The sequence below is a fragment of the Salvelinus namaycush genome, chromosome 41 (genome assembly GCF_016432855.1).
Source record: "Salvelinus namaycush isolate Seneca chromosome 41, SaNama_1.0, whole genome shotgun sequence".
Lineage (NCBI taxonomy): Eukaryota > Metazoa > Chordata > Actinopteri > Salmoniformes > Salmonidae > Salvelinus > Salvelinus namaycush.
In genome coordinates, this window is record NC_052347.1 from 4,743,829 (window position 1) to 4,769,745 (window position 25,917).

Consider the following 25,917-nt stretch of genomic DNA (forward strand, 5'->3'; position numbering starts at 1 on the left):
ATGTCTGCCACACAGCTGGAGGAGACAGAAAATGTTTTTGGTGAGTGTTTCTCTCTCTGAGTGTGTGTTTGTCTCGCACATTTAATGAGCGTTGTACATGTGACACACAAACGAAGTTTGTGTGTATATCAAAGAAAGATACACAATATGAGGCACACAGACGTGGTGTGTGTCTGACCTAAGCTGTGTGTGCTGTGCGCTGGTCCTATAACTTTCTGAATTCCGTGGGTCAGGGAAATCTGTGGAACATGAGGGGGTCTGTTATTGTAATGATACGTGGGAAGGCCTATGCTATGAAATCTCATGACTGCCCTTCTCAGCCGAAAGGGCGGTCTAGTCAGGCTACACATGCATGCAGACATACACACACACGAACACTCCATGTCCTATTTTAAGAAAATCAATTCCTAAAGAGGCTATGACTCAGACTTCTACATCACAGCACCTTTTGTATATAACGTTGTAACCAGCAGTGACCAAGCAACCTCTGTCAGAGTCCTATAAATACTCCCTATTCCCCTTTGGAACAGCTCCCAGGTCACCTCTCTCTCCCTGAATAAGACACCCCAGCACTAATGTGGAACATCACCCTTTGTGTGGACTCAGCCGTTTGGGTCTCAGCGGTGTCAGGTCCAATTCCCCAATGTGCCGACTAGTGCATACCTGCCCCCCTGCCCCCCTCTACCCCTCTGACACTGTCTTATTGGCCCAGACGCCCCAAATGAGCTCAACTCCTCTGAAAACCAGAAATTGCAACGGTATTATGGATTCACTTGGCTAACATTGAAACGTGCATCTACCTGCCTGTCATTCGCTGCCTCGGATGTGAGGTATATTTAGAGTGTGTTTGCATTTTATGTGTGTCTCCCACAGCACATCTTTCAGATATTCAGTCACTAAATTAGACAAAACAAAACAGCCAGTGGATTAGCCTGACAGTCTCGAAATGTTGGCGGTGGGCGACACTAATACACATTTTTGAACTGCCCATATCTTGTTTGCTTCGCCAGTTCTCTGCCGTTTTCTTAATATACTGTACACACCCACCCCCGCTTTCCTCTAGTGATGCGCCTGTGAGATTGACCTTCATACCTCTCCAGAAAGGCCCACAGGGAAATATAGAGTCGGGGGTAGTGCGCTCTGTATACCTATAATGGGGGTGGGTTGTAGTATATCTTTCTCCCACCTACTCTATGTACTGTATGGTCTGTGTAGAATCCAATAAGGGGTGGGATGATGGCTTATGGGGGATGAGAGGGGGGTGGGGCTTGGTTTGGTCAATATTTAATGGTGCCTCTTAGCACAGAGACTAGGTCTAATAAGAGCAGGGGGATAATGTGCACCGCAGGGGGTAACAGAAAGGAAACAGAAAGGAAACAGAATAGAGAGGTGATTCTGGGCCTCTCAGTTCACCATCCTCCTTCACCCCCTTTTACTCCTCCTTGTAGTCTCGTATAATGTTGTGAACAGGAGGGTTGATATACTGGAGCCAAGAAATGTAGTCTTTTAAATGTGAGGGATTCATCCGGTAAAATAGCTTGTTGGGTTGTTGTCTGTTGTCTTTGGGGTCGCTGTGCTTGGTCTCCCTTGACTCGCTCAGTGGAAACGCGGTAGAGAACATAGGCGGGGGGCGAGCGGAACAGTTTCCCTCTGCGGCAGTTCGGCCTGTCTGCCTTCATTACTGGCTGTGTACATTCTAATACTGAACCACGGAGCCAGCCAATACACAGCTCATCCAATGAACCACAAAGACAATGTCATACTGAACTAGCAGTCACAGTGCTGTGGTAGCACACAGCCCATAACACACTGAACCCAACCTAACGCCATACAGTTCAATCTTATAGGCTGAGAATTCATATCCACTCAAACCTTGCGCTGATATTCTTTATACAAAGCTTGTTTAAGGCTTCAGTTATACTGAACCAAACCTTGCTTCCCGATACAAAGCATGTATCATATAGCAAACCAGCCTTTACATTACCACTCAGGGAGCTAAACCAAACATGTACAACCGTAAACAGAGCCTGTATCACACTCCAACCTAGCTACGTTCCCACGGAGATAGAAAATGACCTGTTTTAGGGCTGAATCAGGGGCCTGTAGTATGGATGATTATCAGTGTTTGGTTGGCCTGCAGGGAACTCCCTCTGCTGTTGCTGTAGCCGTAGCATTGATTGCTAGCTTTACCTCAACCCCCACCACCTAACCAGCTTGAGGAATGCAGCACCAATCCGAAACGGCAAAGCACTCAATTCCATTCACCCCCAGATTGCGTAAAATTGAATTTAATGAACCTTACACTCTACCACACTGAGTTGGAGTGTTGTGGTTTTGGACTCGATAGCCCAAGCTAGACCCAGTGGTGTCTATCTAGACAAATTAGCTTTGAGTGCTGCTTGAGTTTTAGCCTGCTGTGCAAGGACGTTACCACTCGGCTACACTACTAGAGCAATTCACTTCTGTGCTCAATTCTATTTCTGGAGAGATGTGTGACATGCAGGGGTTGGAACCGATTTACTTTCCCTTATCGTTCATAACAGAACTGTAACAATGTGCGCTGAGAGTCGGGAAGCAAGTTCAGGGAGTGAGTGTTTTAATAAAATAAATGGAACATAATACAAAACAAGAACCTCGAACAACGCACAGACATGAAACAGAAACAGAAACAATGACACCTGGGGAAGGAACCAAAGGGAGTGACATACAGGGAAGGTAATCAAGGAAGTGATGGAGTCCAGGTGTCTGACGACGCGCAGGTGCGAGTAATGATGGTGACAGGTGTGCGACATAACGAGCATCCTGGTGACCTAGAGGGCGGAGAGGGAGCACACGTGACAAGAACCAGTATATATTTTTTTCAGTTCCACTGTTCCGACCAGCAAAATAAAGTTCTGAACTGGTTTGAACCCCAAAAAAGTCACCTCTAATAATCAGAATTATATCTCTGGAGGAGCGGCTTCTACAAAGGAACTTTGAATGTCTTTGAACTTCAGAGAGTTGGTTTAACGTTGTACCAAAGCTAACTAGCTAGCTTGTGTGTGCAGAGCGACACCAGAATAAAAATAAAACATTTGTAGTGAATAAATCCAATGTGAAACGTGATAACTATTTAGTATCCTTAACTACAGTTGAAAAAATGTATCCCATTCTTCTCTAACAAAAAATCTCTCTTCCTAATTTCTGAATCAAACAGTAGTAGGCAGGCAGACACTAGAATAAGAGTGAGGGCTTTGCATAGCAGCTTTGTTGCGTTGTTTTTTTGTGCGAATGGATGCCCGGAACGTAAAATAATGTTATTAACCGCTTCCCATGCTTTTAAAATAACGGTTCTGTTCCAGAATAGTATAGATCACTTTCGTTCCCTGTTTTGATTCTGTTCCTCGAAAAATGCGCTACTTTCCGGTTTTCAGTTCTGTTCCCTGAACCGTTTACAACTCCTGGTGATATGTACTGTACTGTAAGCTGTTTCTAATTTGGACCGAATACAATAAATCTGTAAGATAGCAGATGGCTATTGTTGAGTCGTGTTTTCTGAAGTGAAGGCGGTTCCCTTTCATCAACTGTGAGGTGCATGAAAAGGTATTGGAGACAGGTCCCCTTCATCTCTGAGCATGTAGCCCATAACATGCACAGAGCGGGCAAAAGGCCAGTTGGGGGTTCAACCTTCCTTGTCAGTAGGCTGATGATAGAACTATGGATGGAAAATGTCACTCTGCCTCCATTTGACTGGATCACTGAGCAGCACGAAGATTGATTTAGAGTGCACCTCAAATTGCACCTTATTCCCTAGGGCCCATAGAGCTCAAGTCAAAAGTAGTGCAAATGTAGGGATCAGGCTGCCATTTGGGACACAACCACTGAATGTAGCCATGGTGAGTCATATAGACATATATACTTTCCTTTTCAAATTCAACCTCACATGTTAAGACACTGTCGTAAGCTAGGACAGAGAGCGCGGCGTCCATATTTGCCCGACCACAGTCAAGTCCACCTGTACCGAGTCCAGTGGAAGTGCTGCAATATTTTGGAGCTCGTTGTGCTTTTCTTAGATGAGAATGGATCTCTGGTAATTGTGCGTGATCTGCCACACCAGCCTTTTTACTCAGACTGTTCAGAAGTGACATGCCAATGGCGATATAACAATTTGTTATTGCCAATGCTATGAGTCATATGCATAATCCGATAGCGCATAAGGTTTACCTGAAGAGTCATTCTTGATGTTTGTTTTAGTGCAATGACCATTAACTGAAATGCTGTTTTAAATTTTTTGTCTGCATTCAATGGAAAAACAGTAGGAGTTGTCTGCACCACAATTCAGTTCAGGGAAACCTTCCCTCACATTCTGACTCGGAATATTTAAAAAAAAAAACTGTTCTTAAACAATGTATTTAAATGAGTTGTAGATAAATCGGTCGCATTTGTGTAGTTAAGGAGATTAAATAGATTTTTTTTTTTAATATACTTCATTGCACCTCATGTCCTTGGTGTCCGAGTGTGTTCATCAACGCTCCCTTCCTTATCATTATCCCGGTGTCTCTGAACCCCGCCTGCATGGACAGTGTGCTGCCTGGGCATTTTTACATGACTAAAGACCAATTACATTAGAGTGAGCACTCAGCCACGGGAGAGAGGGAATAGGATATGCACGTCAAGAAATATGAGTCGAACTTTAGATTTCCTCTTAATTCTCACACAACTCGCAAAGACTTGAGTCATATTTTCTCTCTCTCTTCTTGGATTTTTCTCGCTTATTTTTTCCCCCCCCGAGTTATATTACTTTTGGTGTCGGTGGTGGGATCCTTTGAAAATAGATTCTCAGCTATTTAGCCCAATATTGTCCAGGACAAGATAATAATTACTATATACTATATATTTCAAAAATCTGTCCCAAACCTGGATGACTGCAGTGAGCACCAGAGAAGAGAACTTCAGTGATATTGTGTTGTTCACAGCTGACGAAAGGTCCCACCACTTTCCTCCGTTGTATCTTATTTTTAGTCTGTCTCGGCCGGTGTTAGATCCTCTGGTGTAGGAGCAGTCTGTGCAGTACAGTCTGTGATGAGATCTGAGCGTCAGCATGGTGAGAGAGGGGTATCGGATGAATCCTGTTAGTTGGCACTTTCACTGCAGCGTGGCCGGCAATGAATCATCACTGGCCTCCATTCTGAAACAACAACAGTAACAAGAGCACTTAGCTGTTGACTCACTCAAATCTGGCCCCTCTGTGTCTCTCCATCACTGTACTGGTGCACCTGTTCCTGAAGAGGGAGATGGGAAGAATAAAAAACACTAATACAATTGAATTACATATGTTTAAAAAAAAAAAAAAAAATATTTCTCACAAGTAATAGATCAATTGAATTCTGTCCGGGGCTTTGACTTTCATACATGTTTGATTAGGTAATTGTAATACATGAATCCCTACGACAGTGTCAATGCTTCCCAAGTAAAAAGCTAATGTTTAGTCGAGGGTTAGAGTCACTGTGTTTGTGGATCGATACAGTGCCTCCAGAAAGTATTCAAACCCCTTGACTTATTCCACATTTTGTTGTGTTACGGCTAGAATTAAAAAGACAAAAATCTCACCCATCTACACACAATACCTCATAATAAAGTGAAAACATGTTTTTAGGTAGGTCAATGTTCATCCCCCACAATCCTCTGCGGACTCAGTCACAGGAGAACGCCCAATGTGATTAAATAGATTCATTGTCATGTATTTGGGGGCTGGATGAATGGAGTGAAGGATGGAGGGATGAGGGGAGGGGCGGGAGAGATAATTGATGGAAACGCTGAAGGGCTCTCAGATTGGGGTCAAGAGGTTGAAGGCAAAAGGATCATTCCTCTGGGTTCACCACAGATAGAGGATGTTTGAGCAGGAGGAGGATCAGAAACACATTTCACCTGATCAATTAAACTCCACAGTGTGACATGCAAAGGTGGTATGGTGGTTATAATCTCATCTTGAACCTTCTCGTAACACAGACATTAGAGGATTTTTTTTTACATGCATGGATTTAGCTTTTGCCCAGTAGTTTATCTTTCTAGGTCCCAGGTGAAAGGAATATATAAAAATAGCTGTAGTCTAATGTTTAGGTCTGGGCTTTCCTTGTAACACATTATGCATGGATCTGTAAAAAGCACTTCTGAAATCTGTCTCCAGTACTTATTTGAGCTTTTCTCTGTGAATTTCGTAATTTTCTCTGCGTTCTACTTTCAGACCTGAACGAGGCCATCCCAGAGACAGAGCTGCTGGACAACAGCATACAGAAGGGGCGTGCCCAGCTGTCCGTCAAAGCCAGGAGGCACCGCCCCTCTCGTTCTCGCTTCCGAGACAGCGTCAGCTCCACAGAGGGAGATGACAGTCTTGAGAGGAAGGTGAGTGACAGGCATGAGAGCCAATCAATCGATGACATGGACTTTCAAAGGGACAGGCACACCCACATACACATTCCTTTGTAGTCTGATGATGACCTTGTAGCATGTGATAACAAAAGGCAAGGGCCTTGCCTTGGTAATACAAAAAGAAAACCAGTCACGTCACGGACACAGACGTCTCGCTTCCAGACAAACTAAACACCTTCTTTGCCCGCTTTGAGGATAATACAGTGCCACCGTCACGACCCGCTAACAAGGACTGCGCCCCAACCCCCGAAGTGGAGATGTTGTTTCCTACCTTCACCACCTGGGTCTCAACCCCGCCCTGTGCAATTGGGTCCTGGACTTTCTGACCGGCTGTCCTCAGGTGGTGTAGGTAGGAAACAACATCTCCACTTCGCTGACCCTCAACGCTGGGGCCCCACAAGGGTGTGTGCTCAGCTCCACAAGGGTGCGTGCTCAGCCCCCTTCTGTACTCCCTGTTCACCCATGACTGCGTGGCCATGCGCGCCTCCAACTCAATCATCAAGTTTGCAGACGACACAACAGTAGTGGGCTTGATTACCAACAACGACGAGACAGTCTACATGGAGGAGGTGAGGGCACTTGGAGTGTGGTGTCAGGAAAACAACCTCTCCCTCAACGTCAACAAAACAAAGGAGATGATCGTGGACTTCAGGAAACTGCATGGGGAGCACCCCCCCTATCCACATCGAAGGGACAGTAGTGGAGAAGGTAGAAAGTTTCAAGGTCCTCGGAGTACACATCACAGACAAACTGAAATGGTCCACCTACACAGACAGTGTGGTGAAGAAGGTGCAACAGAGCCTCTTCAACTTCAGGAGGCTGAAGAAATATGGCTTGTCACCTAAAACCCTCACAAACCTTTACAGATGCACAATCGAGAGCATCCTGTTGGGCTGTATCACCGCCTGGTACAGAAACTACACCTCCCTCAACCGCAAGGCTCTCCAGAGGGTGGTGAGGTCTGCACAACGCATCACCAGGGGCAAACTACCTGCCCTCCAAGACACCAACAGCACCCGATGCCAAAAGATCATCAAGGACAACAACCACCCGAGTACATGCCTGTTCACCCCGCTACCATCCAGAAGGCGAGGTCAGTACAGGTGCATCAAAGCTGGGACCGAGAGACTGAAAAACAGCTTCTATCTCAAGGCCATCAGACTGCTAAACAGCAATCACTAACTCAGAGAGGCTGCTGCCTACATAGACTCAAATCACTGGCCACTTTAATAAATGGATCACTAGTCACTTTAATAATGTTAACATATCTTACATTACTCATCTCATATGTATATACTGTACCTTATACCATCTATTGCACCTTGCCTATGCCGCTCGGCCATCACTCATCCATATATTTATATGTACATATTATTATTCCATCCCTTTAGATTTGTGTATATTAGGTAGTTGTTGGGAATTGTTAGATTACTTGTTAGATATTACTGCACTGTCGGAACTAGAAGCACAAGCATTTCGCCACACTCGCATTAACATCTGCTAACCATGTGTATGTGACCAGTAAGATTTGATGTGATTTGTATAGATAGATATCTTTGTATAGACAGCTCCAAGGGAGTCTTTAGGTATTTATTACGCATTTTATGTGGTCAATATACCATAATACTGCACACATGTAGCTAAGCAACTAGAGCTGTATTACTAACAGCGCTGTACATGCCTACACTCGTGAGTAGATCCTGATTGGTTGATAAACAAAACTTGACTCGATCAGGCATTGAATCATGTTTCACTGCTTCACTTGACAATCCGATTTTATGGTTGAATTCTTTAGATTCAAACCCATTTAGTTGTAGATGGTCAAAGACCGTGCAACCATCCATATGAAATCCGTTTCTTAGTCCTGGAACTTCGTTCAGATGATACGGAGATTATCAGAAGAGAGAATGTCTCCATGGCCTAGGCTATTTTGGAGGGCATTGGAGAGTGTGTCTCGCTCTCTTCATATCTGTTGTTTGGTCATTTTGAGTATTTTCTCTCACTAGAGTTGGGGTCAATTCAAATTGCATTCCAGCACAGTCAGGCATTTCATTGGACTGGAACTCAATTTGAAAAGTACCATACTACAGTTATGAGCATTTTCCCATTCAAATTTCATGTCCAATTATTCCTTACTATACAGGAGATGGAATGGAATTGACCCAAACTCATATGTCCCTAATTGTGTTCATGAGTGGGTGCGTGCATGTATTTATATATATATGTAAGCGCATGCTTGTGTGCGTGTATGTATGTGTGTCTGTCTGTGTGTGTGTGTGTGTGTGTGTGTGTGTGTGTGTGTGTCTGGGTGGGTGTGCTTATTGTTTGTCTCAGTCAGTTCACATATAAACATGTTGTGGTGTTTCTGAATCTTTGTGCCATAGTGTCTGGACAGCCCATTGCACTCCGTCCGTTCCCCCCTCCACTCCACCCTGCGAGGAGGCTCCTCCCCTTCGCCTGATTCGCTCCTCTCCTCGTCCTCCCCTTGTCCCACCTTACGGAGCCCCGTCTTCTCCTTCGACACCTCCTCCTTACGGCGCTCCCCGGAGGAGGGCGGGACAGGGTCGCTAGCCCCTCGGGGGCGGTACCGCCAGCTGACAAATGCCACGTCTCAGGAGGCCCTGTTGACCACGCCCAACAGCTCTCCCTCCAAGTCGTGTCCCAGTTCGGACTGCTCGCCTGTTTACATTCGACGGGCACGACGCCCAGACAGTGAGGGTAAGAGAGGCAGCCATCCGCATTGGGCAAGAAAATCCTCATCCTAGTTATTACAGTCCAAATCCCCACACTAAGAATGAAATGCCCTGTGATATTAACTATGGTATATTAAGCCTAAAGAGGCAAAGCACACACACACACACACACACACACACACACACACACACACACACACACACACACACACACAGCAATTAAGTGGATTATTGGCTAAGCCATAAATGTATTGATACACAACCACCATTACTGCCATACCATTAAGGCCACACCAACATGTTGGTAATGGTGAGTTAATGTATCAAAAAATGCTTTGTCTAATCATTAATGTGCCAATTGCCAGTTTTCATTGTTTCGCAGTGTTAGTTTCAGAAAACAGTCGAGACACCAGCCCGGCCGACCCCGGCAACAACAGCCTTATCTTCGACAAGAAGACAAAGAGGAGGTTCTTGGACCTGGGGTAAGTGCTCAATATTGAGACATTTAAACTGTTTACATTGTAAACACATTGTAAATTGGTCAGTTTCAAAACTGGTGCTTTCCGTTGATTTTAACCCACTGTTTTTTTGTTCTTCTGAAGGGTCACATTGAGACGCTCCTATGTGAGAGTCAGAAAAGACAAGTCAAACAGACTGTCAATGGGAAGCCGGTGAGTCCATGGGAAGCCATTTTGGCTCTGTCCCTCTGTTTCAATACAGGAGGCAAAATGTTGGCTCTATTAGACCTAGTTAGCACATGAGAGGCATAATTTTGTCTCTTTCAGTTAGCATATTGAATATCTCTCTTTCACTGCACAGGGAGTCATCTGAGAGCCCGTCCAGGTCCTCTGGCTCGTTCGTGCCTTTCTCCTGGTTCACTGACAGCGCCAGGGGCTCTGTGTCCTCCGGGGCAACCCCGCCCTGCTCCCCTAAACTGGTCTCACAGGACTGCAGCCCTCGCAAGTCCAACTCTCAGGTAACTCACATCCACAATAAGATATAGACACATCCAGATACCATATTTGGGTCAGACTGCGCTATTGTGTTACTACTACCATTGTCCACTTTGTGTTTTTATCATTATCAGAGGCCTCCTGTGTTTATGTTAGCATTAGCATATAGGCTAGTCTTCATTTCATGTCTGTCATTGAGATTTCTGCCACGTCTGACAACGTCACGACAATGATGCGCGCGCTTCAAATGGACAGAAGGCCGTGTGTTGTTATGGTTCTGGATGGCCAGATAGTTAGCAACAATGACAAGAAACTGTCATGTGGTGAATCGTAAGTGGCTCGTTTCAGCTCGTTTAAACTTGTTCTTGATACCATGTCTTGTTTTGAGATGTTTTGACTGTCACCTCTATGCTAATATGGGGGGGGAAATGCTAGATAGCTAGCTAACCAACAACTGTAATGATGTATTTGAGAGATAAGTGCTCATTGTGTAACTGTATTTATGTTTTCAAGAAACATTGGAGCCGAAATATAGTTTACATGTTGTCAACAATCTAGGCCAACACCTGTTTTTCCCCATACTGTAGTTGTGCATGCGTCGGTTTCGTTGCTAAACAACCAACCCGTCTATACATTCCACAGTTTAAATAACCGAGAAAAGGATGCTGCTGTTACCCTTGGAGATATGCCAAATGCTTTTAACAAATCTTTTCAAATGAATTGCCAAGAAGGTGAAAACTTTCTCCCACTGGGTCTGAGCTTCAAATGCACATCAAATGAAAACGGTCAACAGATAAGAGAAGCAAACATCAGCGATATAACACTGCTACACTGCTATAAACAGTCTTGCGTAGATGCGACTAGCATCGTCAAGTTCGTCATCCTTCATAAGCCTCTCTCCCTCTCTCTCCCCCTCTTCTTCTCTCTCCATCTCTCTCCCACCCTCACTATCCATCCATCTCTCCCGCACGCACACACACGCACGCACGCACACACACACACACACACACACACACACACACACACACACACACACACACACACACACACACACACACACACACACACACACACACACACACACATACACATACATACACACATACACATATATATATATATATATATATATATATATATATATATAATTGATCTGAAGCGGCCCATAGTGTGACAGCTCCTGTGGAGAGTCTGAGGGGATTGAAACCCAATTAGGAAACAAGGCGAGTTTTCCTCCAAGAGGGTGCTGCTATTCGACATTTATCGACAAGCACGGCCACATTTACACAGAGGGGAAATCGATGGCCTTTTGTGCGGCACAATGTTACATACTCGTGTCAAATCGACGGATGACTTCAGGAGTTAAAACAAGAACATAGCTTCGATGCAAGACACTTCAGTTGATAGATCCGATTGACCACGTTGAGGGATTTTGGTGTTGTCTTCCTCTTACATGGTTAGGTGCATGCACATCTATTGGATGGAAAACATAGCTTAATATACAGAAAAAAGAAGCTGAGGCACAGGGTTATAGGAAGAAGATAGGCTTATAGTGGTTGTCTGTTCAATACCCAGGAAGGCAGACATATGCCTCCCACTGACTTTGCATCAGCTAATTAAAGCCTCTGCCAAAGGCCTAAGTATTTCTAAGGGAAATAGATAATATTTCAGAAGCTTGTGGGCCAATGGCTGTTTAGCTAAGAGGCACAGAAAGGACTGGTAGGAAATACATAGTCGTCCAATCACACCGTTGATGTAACAAAACAAGGTGTGTGTTCCGTATTACAAAGTTTAATTTGTTTTATTTCACTGTCAAACGTATAGTTAAAAGCATGCCTGGCTCTTTGAGCTTCATAGCTTTTCTGCTTATGTGCACAAATTGCTTTATAAATCAAAGGTGTTTATAAGCCGTTGTCAGCACAACAAATATGATATTTTACATATTGAGGTATAGCTCTTCCACAGATGATGACATTCTTTCTGCGAATATGTTCATGTGTAGCCTGTTCATATCCTTGCCATTAAAACGTATAACCAGTAAGCACATGCACAGGACACCTTACAATACATATATTTCTTGTTGGATGGCTCTCTGCACACATTTGCAGTTGTATGCAGAAATCCCATGATGCAATCGATGCTGTTGATTCACTCACCTTGGAGACTTGACCACTGCGATGATTTTAGCTAACCACAACGACAATGTCAAGACAACTAGATTACCGTTTAACAAAAGTAGGAAAGTAGCAGAACACATTTCCACTTAGTGGCTAATAAATATTCTAATGCCCCTGTTTACATATGCTTTAAAAAACATTTTAACTTTTGAATCAACCAATGGCAGTTCGGTGAGTTCATGAATATAGCCCTCTATGGGAGAAAACACCCATCCACCCCTCTCCGCTTCACTTGGTTTGATCCATTCTGAGTTAAAACCCTCCCAAATATTGGGGCAGGGAGAGTGTTTATACTCTCTAACACCTGCACCATGACACATCTAAAAGCCCCAGTAGCAACATGTTGGGAGCATGGGCCCGTCCCAAATAGCACCTTTATTTCCCATAAAGTGCAATACTTTTGACTACGGGTCAAAAGTTGTGAACTTTATAGGGACTGGAGTGCCATTTAGAACAGAGATCCATGGGGTTTAATAGTGAGGAGTAGCTATGCAAAGCATCCCAGATGCACTTAGTCATCAGCATGGAGGCCAGGGCCCTTCGCTCTGCAAGGCAATTAAAGCTGCAGCTTCCCATTTGAAAGCAGAGAGGGCCATTACATTTCTACCACTGTGTGCCTGTCTAGCTGGGATAATAGCTCTAGCATGGGTCCCAAATGGCAACCTATTCCCTACATAGTCCACTACTTTTGAACAGAGCCCTATGGGCCCTGGTCAAAAGTCAGTGGTATAAAGTACTTAAGTAAAAATACTTGAAAGTACTACTTAAGTAGTTTTTGGGGTATCTGTACTGACTCACTAGACACAAATGCATTGTTTGTGAATGATGACTGAGTGTTGGAGTGTGCCCCTGGCAAACCATAAATAAAATAAAAACGATTTACAATTACATGTACTTTTGATACTTAAGTATATTTAAAACCAAATACTTTTACACTTTTGCTGAAGTAGTATTTTACTGGGTGACTTTCACTTTTACTTGAGTCATTTTCTAATAAGGTGTCTTTTATTTTTTCTCAAGTATGACAATTGGGTACTTTTTTCACCACTGTCAAAAAAAAAGCCTGAAGCTGTGTTCAAATACCCATACTAACATATTGTATACTACATACTTAATGAGTATATACTACATACTATAAGTTAATTTTAAAATGACTAGTTAGACATGCACTATATAGGGAACAGAGTGCCATTTGGGACGTAGCCCTAATAAGCCTGGTGTCTGGAGAGGAGGCAGATACCCGTGACTTTGCCTTCCTCCTCTGCACTGGAGATTTGGACCTCTGTACTGTGGCTCTCAAGGGGACTGTCAAGGGCCGTTATAGGGCTGTGTGTCTGTGTGACTTTTTTTTGCGTGTGTCTGTGCATTTATATGTGTTTGGAGGGGCATCATTTGAGAGGGCAATTAATCCAAAATATATTTCTGTATTTAAAAAAAAAAGTGTTACTGCTGTGACCAAACATTTGATCTTTCTAAGCTTAAACTGTTTGAAAGTAAGGTTTACGAACAATGCATTAATATCCTTCTAATGTCAGATGTAATTGATCTTAAACTGGACAAATCAATCGATCCAATACTGTTTGACCACAGTGGTCACACTCAATGAAAATATCACTGTGCACTTGTACTTAATCCCAGTGTGTCAAAGAATACTGGAAACAATGCGGAGAAAACGGTATTAATTTATCATGGTTGGATAATTTCTCTCCTCTCCCTCTCTCTCCCCTCCAGGAGTCTGCCCTGAGTGATGAGTTCTCTCCGCCCCCCCATAGTCCCCCCCACGCCTCCAGTGGGACCACAGCCGACTCGTCCTCCCGCTCCTCACAACGCTACCAGACCCTCTCCCAGTCCTCAGACGAGGTAAAGGGCTTCCTAATGCAGTAGTGGTGGTAGTGGGCATTCTCGGCCTAGGACTAAATGGATCTAAACTCGATTTCAGTTCTCAAATCTCTAATATCGTACCAACAAAACTCTGAATTATTCTCTAGTAAAATGTGTACCATTACCTGAAATAACCCTAACTGGACATCCTGTAGTTATGTCTTCTTGGTTACCGGTGGCAACTAGCTTACACTATACTATAGCACACACTGCATTCAATTTGAAGTTCCAAACAGTTCACTTAAATCCATAACAGTAGGAGTGTAGAGTGTGTGGTCCTGTTGTTTTTAAAGCCTGAAGCTGTGTTCAAATACCCATACTAACATATTGTATACTACATACTTAATGAGTGTATATACTACATACTATAAGTTAATTTTAATATACTGTAAATACTGTTGCTATGCAACCTCTTGCTAGCTAGTTAGCATAACAAATGATTAGTTAGACATTTTATGACTTCGGGTGTGTTCTTAAATTCAGAGCGTTGTCAGATTGTCCGTTTTGTAAATTCTGAGCGTTTCGCTCCCGGAGCGCACACTGGACGCAATGGCAGTCATGCACCCCAGCTAACATTGGCTAGCTTGCTAGCTACTTGCAGACACAAATGAGACCACTCTGACCAATTTACTCGCCTTAGCAGAGCTGGTTAGGCAGTTTTCATGTTATCCAGAGCATTGGTGACTGTAACTGTGTTGCTGGCAACAATTTAATTACGCTTTTTTTGCCGACATTTACTGACACTGGCCATATTCAACAGGTGTTGAGCCTCGTAAATTAGTTATTCTGCACTCTGGAACTCTTAGACAAGAGTGCTCTGAAATTGGAGCAGATAGCCAGAGCAAATTTACGAAAGCCCCCGAATGTCCATGGAGTAATCAAGACAATAAACGTTGGGTAGTTAGTTAGATAGTTAATATACTGGCAAGTTTGATGTATAAGTAGCCAACTAACGTTACTGCTGTAATGATACGCTATGTGAATTGTAAGGACAGCGTAGCTAACAAATTGTCAGCCAATCTAACGTGTAAGGTAACTTATTTGAAAAGTCATTACTTTATTACATTGCTCAACGTTTGTCATAATTAGTTAAAGCAATGAATATGTATCCACTGTCATTGTACTTCGACTGCATATTTTCCGCAATTTTTGTTCAAATCTGGAAACGATGTGAAGCCACGTCCATTTCATGAAGAATTGTACTATGGGCCCTAAAGTACGGAAATAGTGTCCTCTGCTTGTATACTTCATATTGTGGCGAATTTAGTACCACATCCGGGAACTTTTGGCATGCTAACTATATCCATACTATGACCAATAAGCATACTCAATTCAAGTCACAAATAGTGCGGTTAGTGTGAGTATTTGAACACAGCTCGAGTATGGTGAGTGCTCTGCGACCTCAAAAACACTCCCTGGCCAGATGCTGTCAGACACGGCTACACAGTGATTAGAGAATCAATTACCTTCGGTAAACTAGCTCTCTCTCCCACCACATCTGATTTAGCTCAGCTTGTTGGAGGGGATATTGGGTTTTCAGAGGGGCTTATGACTCTCTCCCTCATCTCCTTAAGCTGTCATTACAGAAGGATGCAGGATGCACGTCAGACCTGGGTACAGATAGTATTTGTTTTCTTTCGACTACTTTAATTGCACTTGATTGTGTGGCGCATGTCTGGCACAAAGGAACCAATGGAATAGTCTCAAAAGTGCAAACCCTGCCCGTCTGGCACTCAGCCGGCTACATCCTCTTCTATTACCCAGAGTTAATTTTAGCAACGCTTCACTTGTTCCTGTGCTTCACCACCGGCGGAGAGACACTCTGAGAACACCTCAGTGCCTGGCAGACAGAGATAGCCAACCTGACAGGACCATGCTAGCCACCAGGCTAGGGGTTAGATCAGTTAAACAGTGTTGTTTGTGTGCGCGTGCGTACATGTGTGTGACGCAAGGGGGTGTCGTGTCTTTGGCATCATTAAAACTGAAGACTTATCTTTATCAAAAATTCTCTGTAATTATTATTACGCGATTAAACTGATTAATCATGTAACTGTAATTAACTAGAAAGTCGGGGCACCAAGGTAAATATTCAGATTACAAAGTTATAATTTTCCTAATATAACTTTCAGATATTTTAATATCTGATCAATTAGTCTTCGAATTAATGAATTATTAATTAATGAATTATTATTTAAATTGTTGGTTATCTGCACGAACCCAGTCTTCACTATGAGTCATCAATACATCAATTGTCAATTGTCTTAAATCATTTATATACTAAGTACTCACAGAAATGCATCACACAAACAAACAAAGTAGATATGGTTACAAAGAAATGATAGGGGGATGTGCCCTAGTGGGCTAAACCGGCATGGAGTGATAATTATAACAATTAAAATGCTAATCCTTTGCACATGAACGCTCACTCATTCGGGAATAATTGCAAGCAATATATATATATTTACGCTCAGTGTGTCATCGGGATCTCTGTTGAAAAGTTTGTTTCTGTTGTAGAGTTTGTCCGCCCTCTCTCTCTCTCTGTCATGGTTAGAATGAATAGTTCAGAGTGACATTCATTCATGACGTTATAGAATAGATGTTTCGGCGGTTGTCGGTCTTCGCGTTCAATGATACCGAATTCCTAGCTGCAGACTAGTAATTAATATCAAAGACTTGTTCTTATTCTGTCGGTATCGATAGTCTAAGAGTTTAACCACGTGGGATGGTTAAAAGATTCAGCAATCGTCTCAACCCTTAGCACTCTCATAATTGAGGTAAGCTCGGTCTGGTGATAGAAAACCCAGGTGGGGGTTTTATTCGGGACATAGAAAAAGGCTGTCTCATGACGCCAGGTCCTGTCTGTGCCCCTGGGGGCGTGCCAATGACTTAGTGAAAGTTTTTAGGGAATTGGAGTTTCCTTCATTAAACAGTCCAAAATCACATTACACAATTTCACAAACAGTATCATCCTCACTCATTCATCTTATACAACAATTAGATGTAAGCCTCATAACTGAGGCTATTGTATTAACAGCGTTATGGTAATGTGGCCGTATTGTCTCCCATGAGTTTCACAAAATTGTACCAAATGGACCAGTTCGTAGCTGGATTCTTCACCGATCTTTTATACCTTCTCCAGAACATAAATGTCGTTCGGTTCTCCAGTTCTCCAGGTGGAAGAAATTCCTTTGTTCTCTCTATGAAACTCACTCTCTCTCTATACTGTGGCCATGAGGAGATAATCTCCTCCAGGAATTTACGACCTCTCTGACCACAGCAGCCTGGTTGTAGGAGACAGAGAGAGATTGTGCCGAGGTAGGGGGATGGTGCTCGCTGTGTCCAAAGAGGGCAACGTCATGACAGGGGTCTAGACTATAGAGGCAGCTTTGTAATTGTCACTGCAACCTAAAGAGTCATATCAGTGGGTGTAATAAGGCAGAACGTTAGCTCTGTCACTGCACTGAGGAGAGGGGTATAAGGCTACATTGTTTCATGCTATTCATGACCACCAGGGGGCAGATGAACATGCTCTTCAGACTGCTACCTCACAAAAAAGCTATTTTTCCTATTAGGGAGCTGAAGCAATGCAATTGTACTGAATAACTGAATATCTTGGGCAACCTTCCTTTCAGCCTATTGACGAGCCACTGTGCCTAGTGTCGTCGTGGAGCACCCAGCAGGTGTGCCAGTGGCTGAAAGGGTTGAACATGGAGCAGTACATCTCAGAGTTCACTGCCAGGGACATCGACGGGGAGCAGCTCCTCCTGATGGATGGCACCAAGCTCAAGGTGAGAGGATGGTTCAGGGAAGGAGACGAGGGAGGAGAGTAGTGGGGAGGATAGAAGGAAGGGTAATAAGTTCAAGGAGCAGAGGAGATGAGGGTAAATGGATGGAGAGGGTCAGAGAATGGAGAGGCGAGGAAGAAGGGCAGATGGAGGAGAGGAAGGATGGCCGATGGATGGAGAAAATGGTAGTGGAGGAGAGGAAAAAAGAGGAAGGGCATATGGGTATGAGTGGGCTGACGAGAACAGATGGTGAAAGGGGAGAAGCGGAAGAGAGGTGACGACGAGATTAGAGGATAAGGTATAGGAGAGGGATGAGAGGAGGTGAGTGCATATAGGATCAAAGTAAAACATAGAGTATCTCTGACTCTGTCCAGTCAAAAACAAACACGTTAACACCCACCTACAACAACTTACAGATGGTCTCTTTAAGTATGATCTCACTGCCCTCTGCTGGTGAGAGTGACCCCTTCCATGCCATCTGTGAACTACACTGAACAAACATATAAACCCAACATGCAACAATTTCAAAGATTTGACTGAGTTACAGTTCATATAAGGAAATCCGTCAATTGAAATAAATTCAATAGGCCCCGATCTATGGATTTCACATGACTGAATACAGATATGCATCTGTTGGTCACAGATACCTTAACAAAGGTAACGACGTGGATCAGAAAAACAGTCCGTATCTGGTGTGACCACCATTTACCTCATGTAGCGTGACACTTAGACACATAGAGTTGATTAGGCTGTTGATTGTGGCCTTTGGAATGTGTGTCCGACTTCTCTTCAATGGCTGTGCAAAGCTGCTGGATATTGGCGGGAACTGAAGCATGCTGTCGCACACGTTGATCCGGAGCATCCCAAACATGCTCAATGGGTGACATGTCTGGTGAGTATGCAGGCCATGGAAGAACTCCAGAAATGATCAGCTTGCAGGAATTGTTTACAGATCCTTGCGATATGGGGCAGTTATCATCCTGAAACATGAGGAGATGGCGATGGATGAATGGCATGACAATGGGCCTCAGGATGTCGTCACTGTATCTCTGTGCATTCAAATCTATAAAATCTATAAAATGCAATTGTGTTTGTTGTTCGTAGCTTATGCCTGCCCATACTATAACCCCACCGCCATCATGGGGCAGTCTGTTCACAACATTGACATCCGCAAACTGCTCGCCCACACGACGCCGTACGCACTGTCGGCCATCTGCCCGGTACAGTCTAAACTGGTATTAATTCGTGATGAGCACACTTCTCCAGCGTACCAGTGGCCATCATAGGTGAGCATTTGCCCACTGAAGTCAGTTACGATACCGAACTGCGGTCAGGTCAAGACCCTGGTGAGGACGAAGAGCACGCACATGAGCTTCCCTGAGACGTTTCTGACAGTTTGTGTAGAAATTCTTTGGTTTTGCTAACACAGTTTCATCAGCTGTCCGGGTGGCTGGTCTCAGAGGATCCCGCAGGTGAAGAAGCCGGATGTGGAGGTCCTGGGCTGGCTTGGTTACACGTGATCTGCGGTTGTGAGGCTGGTTGGATGTACTGCCAAATTCTCTAAAACAACATTGGAAGTGGCTTATGGTAGAGACATTAACATGCAACAGCTCTGGTAGACATTCCTGCAGTCAGCATGCCAATTGCACACTCCCTCAATTTGAGTCATCTGTGGCATTGTGTTGTGTGACAAAACTGCTCATTTTAGAGTGGCCTTTTATTTCTCCTAGCACAAGGTGCACCTGTGTAATTATTTTGCTGTTTAATCAGCTTCTTGGTATGCCACACCTGTTAAGTGGATGGTTTATCTTGCCAAAGCAGAAATGCTCACTTAACAGGGATATCAACAAATTTGTGCACAAAATTTGAGAAAATAAGCTATTTTGTTAGTGCATATTGAAGATTTCTGGGATCTTTAGTTTCAGCTCATGAAACATGTTGCGTTTATATTTTTGTTAAGTGTAAGTACTAGCTAGGCATAACTCCCAAACTACACGTCAAGGGTTGTGTGTCTGTTTCTCTAACGTCTGTTTACATTAATTGGGAGTTGAAGCCTAAGGCAAGTCTCTGTGTGTACATATAGTTATATTCTATTCTCACCACTGGAGGCTGCTGAGGGGAGGACGGCTCATGACAATGTCTAGAATGGAGCAAATGGAATGGCGTCAAATACATGGAAACCATGTGTTTGATGTATTTGATACATTTCACCTACTCCCGCTCCAGCCATTACCACAAGCCCATCCTCCCCAATTAAGGTGCCACCAACCTCCTGTGATTCACACCCACACTCACACACCAGTGGAGGCTGCTCAGGGGAGGACGGCTCATAATAATGGTTGGAACGTAGAGAATGGAATGTTGTCAAACCACGTGTTTGAAGTATTTGATACCATTCCGCTCCAGCCATTACCACTTGCCCGTCCTCCCCAATTCAGGTGCCACCAACCTCCTGTGGCACACTTTCACACACTTTCACACACTTTCACACACTTTCACACACTTTCACACACTTTCACACTCTTTCACACTCTTTCACACTCTTTCACACTCTTTCACACTCTTTCACACTCTCACATATGCTGTGTTACTCTGTTTATTATCTATCCTGATTGCCTAGCCACTTTTACCCCTACCTACATGCACTGGTGGAAAAAGTACCCATTTGCTATACTTGAGTATAAGTATAGATACCTTAATCAGTCAATCACCACCTTCCGGAGACACCTGAAACCCCACCTCTTTAAGGAATACCTAGGATAGGATAAAGTAATCCTTCTAACCCCCCCCCCCCCCCCCCCTTAAAAGATTTAGATGCACTATTGTAAAGTGGCTGTTCCACTGGATATCATAAGGTGAATGCACCAATTTGTAAGTCGCTCTGGATAAGAGCGTCTGCTAAATGACTTAAATGTAAATGTTAATAGAAAGTTACTCAAGTGAAAGTCGGCCAGTAAAATACTACTTGAGTAAAAGTATAAAAGTATTTGGTTTTAAAAATACTTAAGTATCAAAAGTTAAAGTATAAATAATTTAAAATTCCTTATATTAATCAAAACAAAATGTATTTGTCACATGCACCGAATAAAACCGGTGCAGATCATACCGTGAAATGCTTACTTACAAACCCTTAAAACCAACAATGCAGTTAAGAAAAATAAGGTTAAGAAAAGATTTACTCAATAAACTAAAGTAACACAATAAAATAACGAGGCTACAGTGTGTGTATTTATAGGGGGTACAGGTACCTAGTCAATGTGCTGGGGAACAGGTTAGTTGAGGTAATATGTAGGTAAGGGTAAAGGGGCAAAGCAGACAGCACCATTTTCTTGTTTTAAAATGTATGAATAGCCAGTGCCACTCTCTAACACTCAGACATTATTTACAAAAGATGCATTTGTGTTTTGTAAGTCTGCCAGAGGCAGTGGGGATGACCACGTGTTATCTTGAGGAGTTCATGAATTTGACCATATCCCAGTCCTGCTAAGCATTCACAATGTAACAAGTACTTTAGGTTGTCAGGGAAAATGTATGGAGTAAAAGTAAAAGTTTACAAAAATATAAATAATTAAGTACAGATACCCCAAAAAACTACTTAAGTAGTACTTTAAAGTATTTTTACTTAAGTACTTCACACCAAAGCCTACATACACAAACTCAGCAAAAAAAGAAACGTCCCTTTATCAGGACCCTGTCTTTCAAAGATAATTCGTAAATAACTTCACAGATGTTCATTGTAAAGGGTTTAAACACTGTTTCCCATGCTTGTTCAATGAACCCTAAACAATTAATGAGCATGCACCTGCGGAACGGTCGTTAAGACACTAACAGCTTACAGATGGTAGGCAATTAAGGTCACGATTATGAAAACTTAGGACACTAAAGATGCCTTTCTACTGACTCTGAAGAACATCAAAAGAAAGATGTCCAGGGTCTCTGCTCATCTGTGTGAACGTGCCTTAGGCATGCTGCAAGGAGGCATGAGGACTGCAGATGTGGCCAGGGCAATAAATTGCAATGTCCGTACAGTGAGACGCCTAAGACAGCGCTACAGGGAGACAGCACTGATCATCCTTGCAGTGGCAGACCACGTGAAACACCTGCACAGGATTGGTACATCCGAACATCACACCTGCGGGACAGGTACAGGATGGCAACAACAACTGCCCGAGTTACACCAGGAACGCACAATCCCTCCGTCAGTGCTCAGACTGTCCACAATAGGCTGAGAGAGGCTGGACTGAGTGCTTGTAGGCCTGTTGTAAGGCAGGTCCTCACCAGACATCACCAGCAACAACGTTGCCTATGGGCACAAACCCACCGTTGCTGGACCAGAAAGGACTGGCAAAAAGTGCTCTTCGCTGACGAGTCGCGATTTTGTCTCACCAGGGGTGAATGAGCGGGATCGATTTGGAGGTGGGGGGTCCGTCATGGTCTGGGGCGGTGTGTCACAGCATCATCGGACTGAGCTTGTTGTCATTGCAGGAAATCTCAACGCTGTGCGTTACAGGGAAGACATCCTCCTCCCTCATGTGGTACCCTTCTTGCAGGCTCATCCTGACATGACCCTCCAGCATGACAATGCCACCAGCCATACTGCTCGTTCTGTGTGTGATTTCCTGCAAGACAGGAGTGTCAGTGTTCTGCCATGGCCAGTGAAGAGCCAGGATCTCAATCCCATTGAGCATGTCTGGGACCTGTAGGATCGGAGGGTGAGGGCTAGGGCCATTCCCCCCAGAAATGTCCGGGAACTTGCAAGTGCCTTGGTGGAAGAATAGGGTAACATCTCACAGCAAGAACTGGCAAATCTGGTGCAGTCCATGAGAGGAGATGCACTGCAGTACTTAATGCAGCTGGTGGCCTCACCAGATACTGACTGTTACTTTGTTCAGGGACATATTATTCAATTTCTGTTAATCACATGTCTGTGGAACTTGTTCAGTTTGTCAGTTGTTGAATCTTGTTATGTTTATACAAATATTTACACATGTTACACATGTTAAGTTTGCTGAAAATATATGCAGTTGACAGTGAGAGGACGTTTCTTTTTTACGTACCTCAAATACCTCCTACCCAATTACCAGAGCATACCACCCTGCATCCCACTGCTGGCTTGCTTCTGAAGCTGAGCAGGGTTGGTCTTGGGTGGTCCCTGGATGGGAGACCAGATGCTGCTGGAAATGGTGTTGGATGGCCAGTAGGAGGCACCCTTTCCTCTGGTCTAAAAAAAAATATCCCAACGCCCCAGGGCAGACATTGCCCTGTGTACTGTAGGGTGCTGTCTTTTGGATGGGACGTTAAAGGGGTGTCCTAACTCTGTGGTCACTAAAGATCCCATGGCACTTATCGTAAGAGTAGGGGTGTTAACCACGGTGTCCTGGCTAAATTCCCAATCTGGCCCTCTTACCATCACGGTCACCTAATCATCCCCAGTTAACAGTTGGCTATTTTCCAGGTTGTTGTTGTAAATGAGAATGTGTTCTCAGTCAACTTACCTGGTATAATAATGGTTAAATAAATACACCTGCACATTGACTTGGTACCAGTGCACCTTGTACAGCCTCGTTATTTTATTGTGAACTATTATAGCTAACTACCTTTTTTTATTTAACAAAATGTTCTTCTTTTTTGTGTTGGTTAAGGGCTTGTAAGTAAGCATTTCACGGTAAAGTCTACACCTGTTCTATTCGGCGCATGTGACAAAACAAATTTGATATTTTATTATATTTTATTCTCAGGGTTTGGGAGTGAACAGTTCGACGGACCGCAGTGTCCTGAAAAGGCGGATCAAAGACATTCACACAGCAACGGAAAAGGAGCGCAAGGCTCTGGACAAACTGGAACGCCAGAAAGAGAAACAGCGCAAAAAGGAACAGGAACTACGCAGGCTAAACACAAGCTAGACATAACCACCAGATGGCGCTAAATGACCACAGAAATACTCCTGACTAGAAACTGGTGCTGGGGGACCATCTCCAACTTTCACATTATCATGATAGCATTGATGCTAAGTGGAGTTTTGTGCAAAACGTTGGAATTTGCACATAGACTTTTGTACTGTACCTCCGGTTTGGATGTGAGGCTTTGAACCCTGTGATGGGCGGGACAGTGTGTTGTCTATCACTGACACATGATCAATAACAGAATGAAAGCTCCATTAACTTCTTGTCAAACGGCTTTATTTTAGACCAAGATCGGAACCCAAAGTGGGCATGTGAGCGGTGGGTCGCGAGTTATGAGAATACATCTACAATCACACACTATTTATTCTTAATTTGGGTAGTTGGGGGACAATTTGGGTCACGGCAGGACTGTCAATTTCTAATTTGGGTCCAGAGGTGAAAGAGCTTAAGAACCCATGTTTGAGACCGATCAATCAGTGGTTGACGCAACATGATAGGTCCCGCCCATATTTGGGTTCACACGTCTCATTCTTCCTGGCTGTGACAAATGTGTTCTTCTTTGTCAATCAGTAAGGTTATCCACCCTTGTGGAAAATGACAAATATTTTGTTACTCGAAATGAATATGTGTTATATGTGACTTCTACACACATTCAATGCATTGACAAAATCATACTTTTCCCATAACTTTTGACTGTACTCGCATACAGAACATTCTAGCAAATAACACACTATCAAAACCTAAACCATGGTCTGAGTTATTATAGGAATAATATAATTACAGAAATTAGCATTTATTTATTTTACAAAGAATATAATCACAGAATTGAGCTTTTAAAAAAAAATCTCATAACCACAAGCCAGTAACACCCAACCACATTCATATTGTAGTATGCATCAATACTGTCAGTGGACAGGAGTTAAACTTGAAGTAACATGAAGATTTGTCCAGGACATTGTCAAGATAAGACGCTGATGAGACAGATGTGATTTTTGAGCATATTTATAAATACTGTATGTTTGTGGTGTACGTGCATGTTTGTGACGTACGATATACTGTCTGTTTATGTGTGCATATGTGCTATCTGAGGTAATTTTATTTGGTAACGACTGTATGGGGGATGGGACTGGCTCTCCTGAAAGGAGTCTTCTGAGGTGGCCACGTTAGAATTCTGGGTGTTGTCAATCTTCTGTCTCTACTCCCACGTTGCACCAATCGTCATCTTAGATGTTTTTGTCTTGAGAGACTCAAAGTTTTTGAATCCTGCTGGAACAAGACAAGAAAGACACATCGATCCTCTTTGGAGGATTCAGCGCCCCGTATACTATCCAAACATACTATCCAAACCGTATTCCCATTTTGCCCAGGTTTCATACGGAATTCTTGGACTGGTTTGTGGTCAGTAGAATCAGTGACATGGACATTAGCTCCGGGTTTTACACATACATGATCCTTAGGACTCGTTCCTTGATTTCCGTCCTCCCATGATGCGGTTGCTTCATTTATGTTCAACTCCTCTGTCAAATGGAAATATGTATTAAATATGTTTTAAAATGCAGAATGCATGTCAGCACTCCCAAACTTCTGCTGCGTCTGGTCTCTCATCTCTGGTCTCTCAGTTCAACATGTGGGCTGATTCACACTCGGTTTGTACAACTGATATGCAACGCATCTGATACATCGGGGGTGTGGTTAGAACCCTAACCCAACTCAAAATAACAATGTAGTCCAACTCAAAATAATAGGTTTATCCAATTTAAAAATTTGGTAGGATCTGACTATAACAAAACATACACAAAGTAGCACTTGGTTCATCTGGTTTTACAATGGCACTTTATACATGTCACGTTACAAAGTCAACATTCTGGATTTCTTGGTTTACATAGCACAGTAAAAGATCAAGAACACATTGCATGTTAAAAAGAGAACAAGATGAGAAAGGAGGATCTGGAAGCTCCTGTTGATAGTTTCAGTTCTGCACCATGAAACAAGACTTGAAGTCCATACACACACCCACACCCACAGAGAGAGAGAATACAGAGTCTCTAGAAGATCACCAGTAGGTCAGAACGACAGAGCCAATATACAGACAGAACAGGTGGAGTTTCACCAAACGG

General features: G+C 43.4%; 1 protein-coding gene across 1 annotated transcript; it reads left to right on the forward strand.

Moving 5' to 3' along the window:
• LOC120033956 (sterile alpha motif domain-containing protein 14-like) lies at positions 1–24,513 on the forward strand. Its single transcript, XM_038980356.1, has 9 exons — positions 1–40; positions 6,224–6,381; positions 8,793–9,126; positions 9,484–9,583; positions 9,704–9,772; positions 9,921–10,077; positions 13,963–14,091; positions 17,745–17,900; positions 23,636–24,513. Exons 1-9 carry the CDS (start codon positions 1–3, stop codon positions 23,798–23,800), a joined length of 1,308 nt encoding a protein of 435 aa, XP_038836284.1. The 3' UTR covers positions 23,801–24,513.
• The last annotated feature ends 1,404 nt before the right edge of the window (positions 24,514–25,917 follow it).

Coding starts and splice junctions, on each gene's coding strand:
- LOC120033956 (XM_038980356.1), top strand. CDS start 1: ATGTCTGCCACACAGCTGGAGGAGACAGAAAATGTTTTTG. Junction 6,382..8,792: donor ATGACAGTCTTGAGAGGAAG/GTGAGTGACAGG, acceptor TTTGTGCCATAG/TGTCTGGACAGCCCATTGCA. Junction 9,127..9,483: donor ACGACGCCCAGACAGTGAGG/GTAAGAGAGGCA, acceptor ATTGTTTCGCAG/TGTTAGTTTCAGAAAACAGT.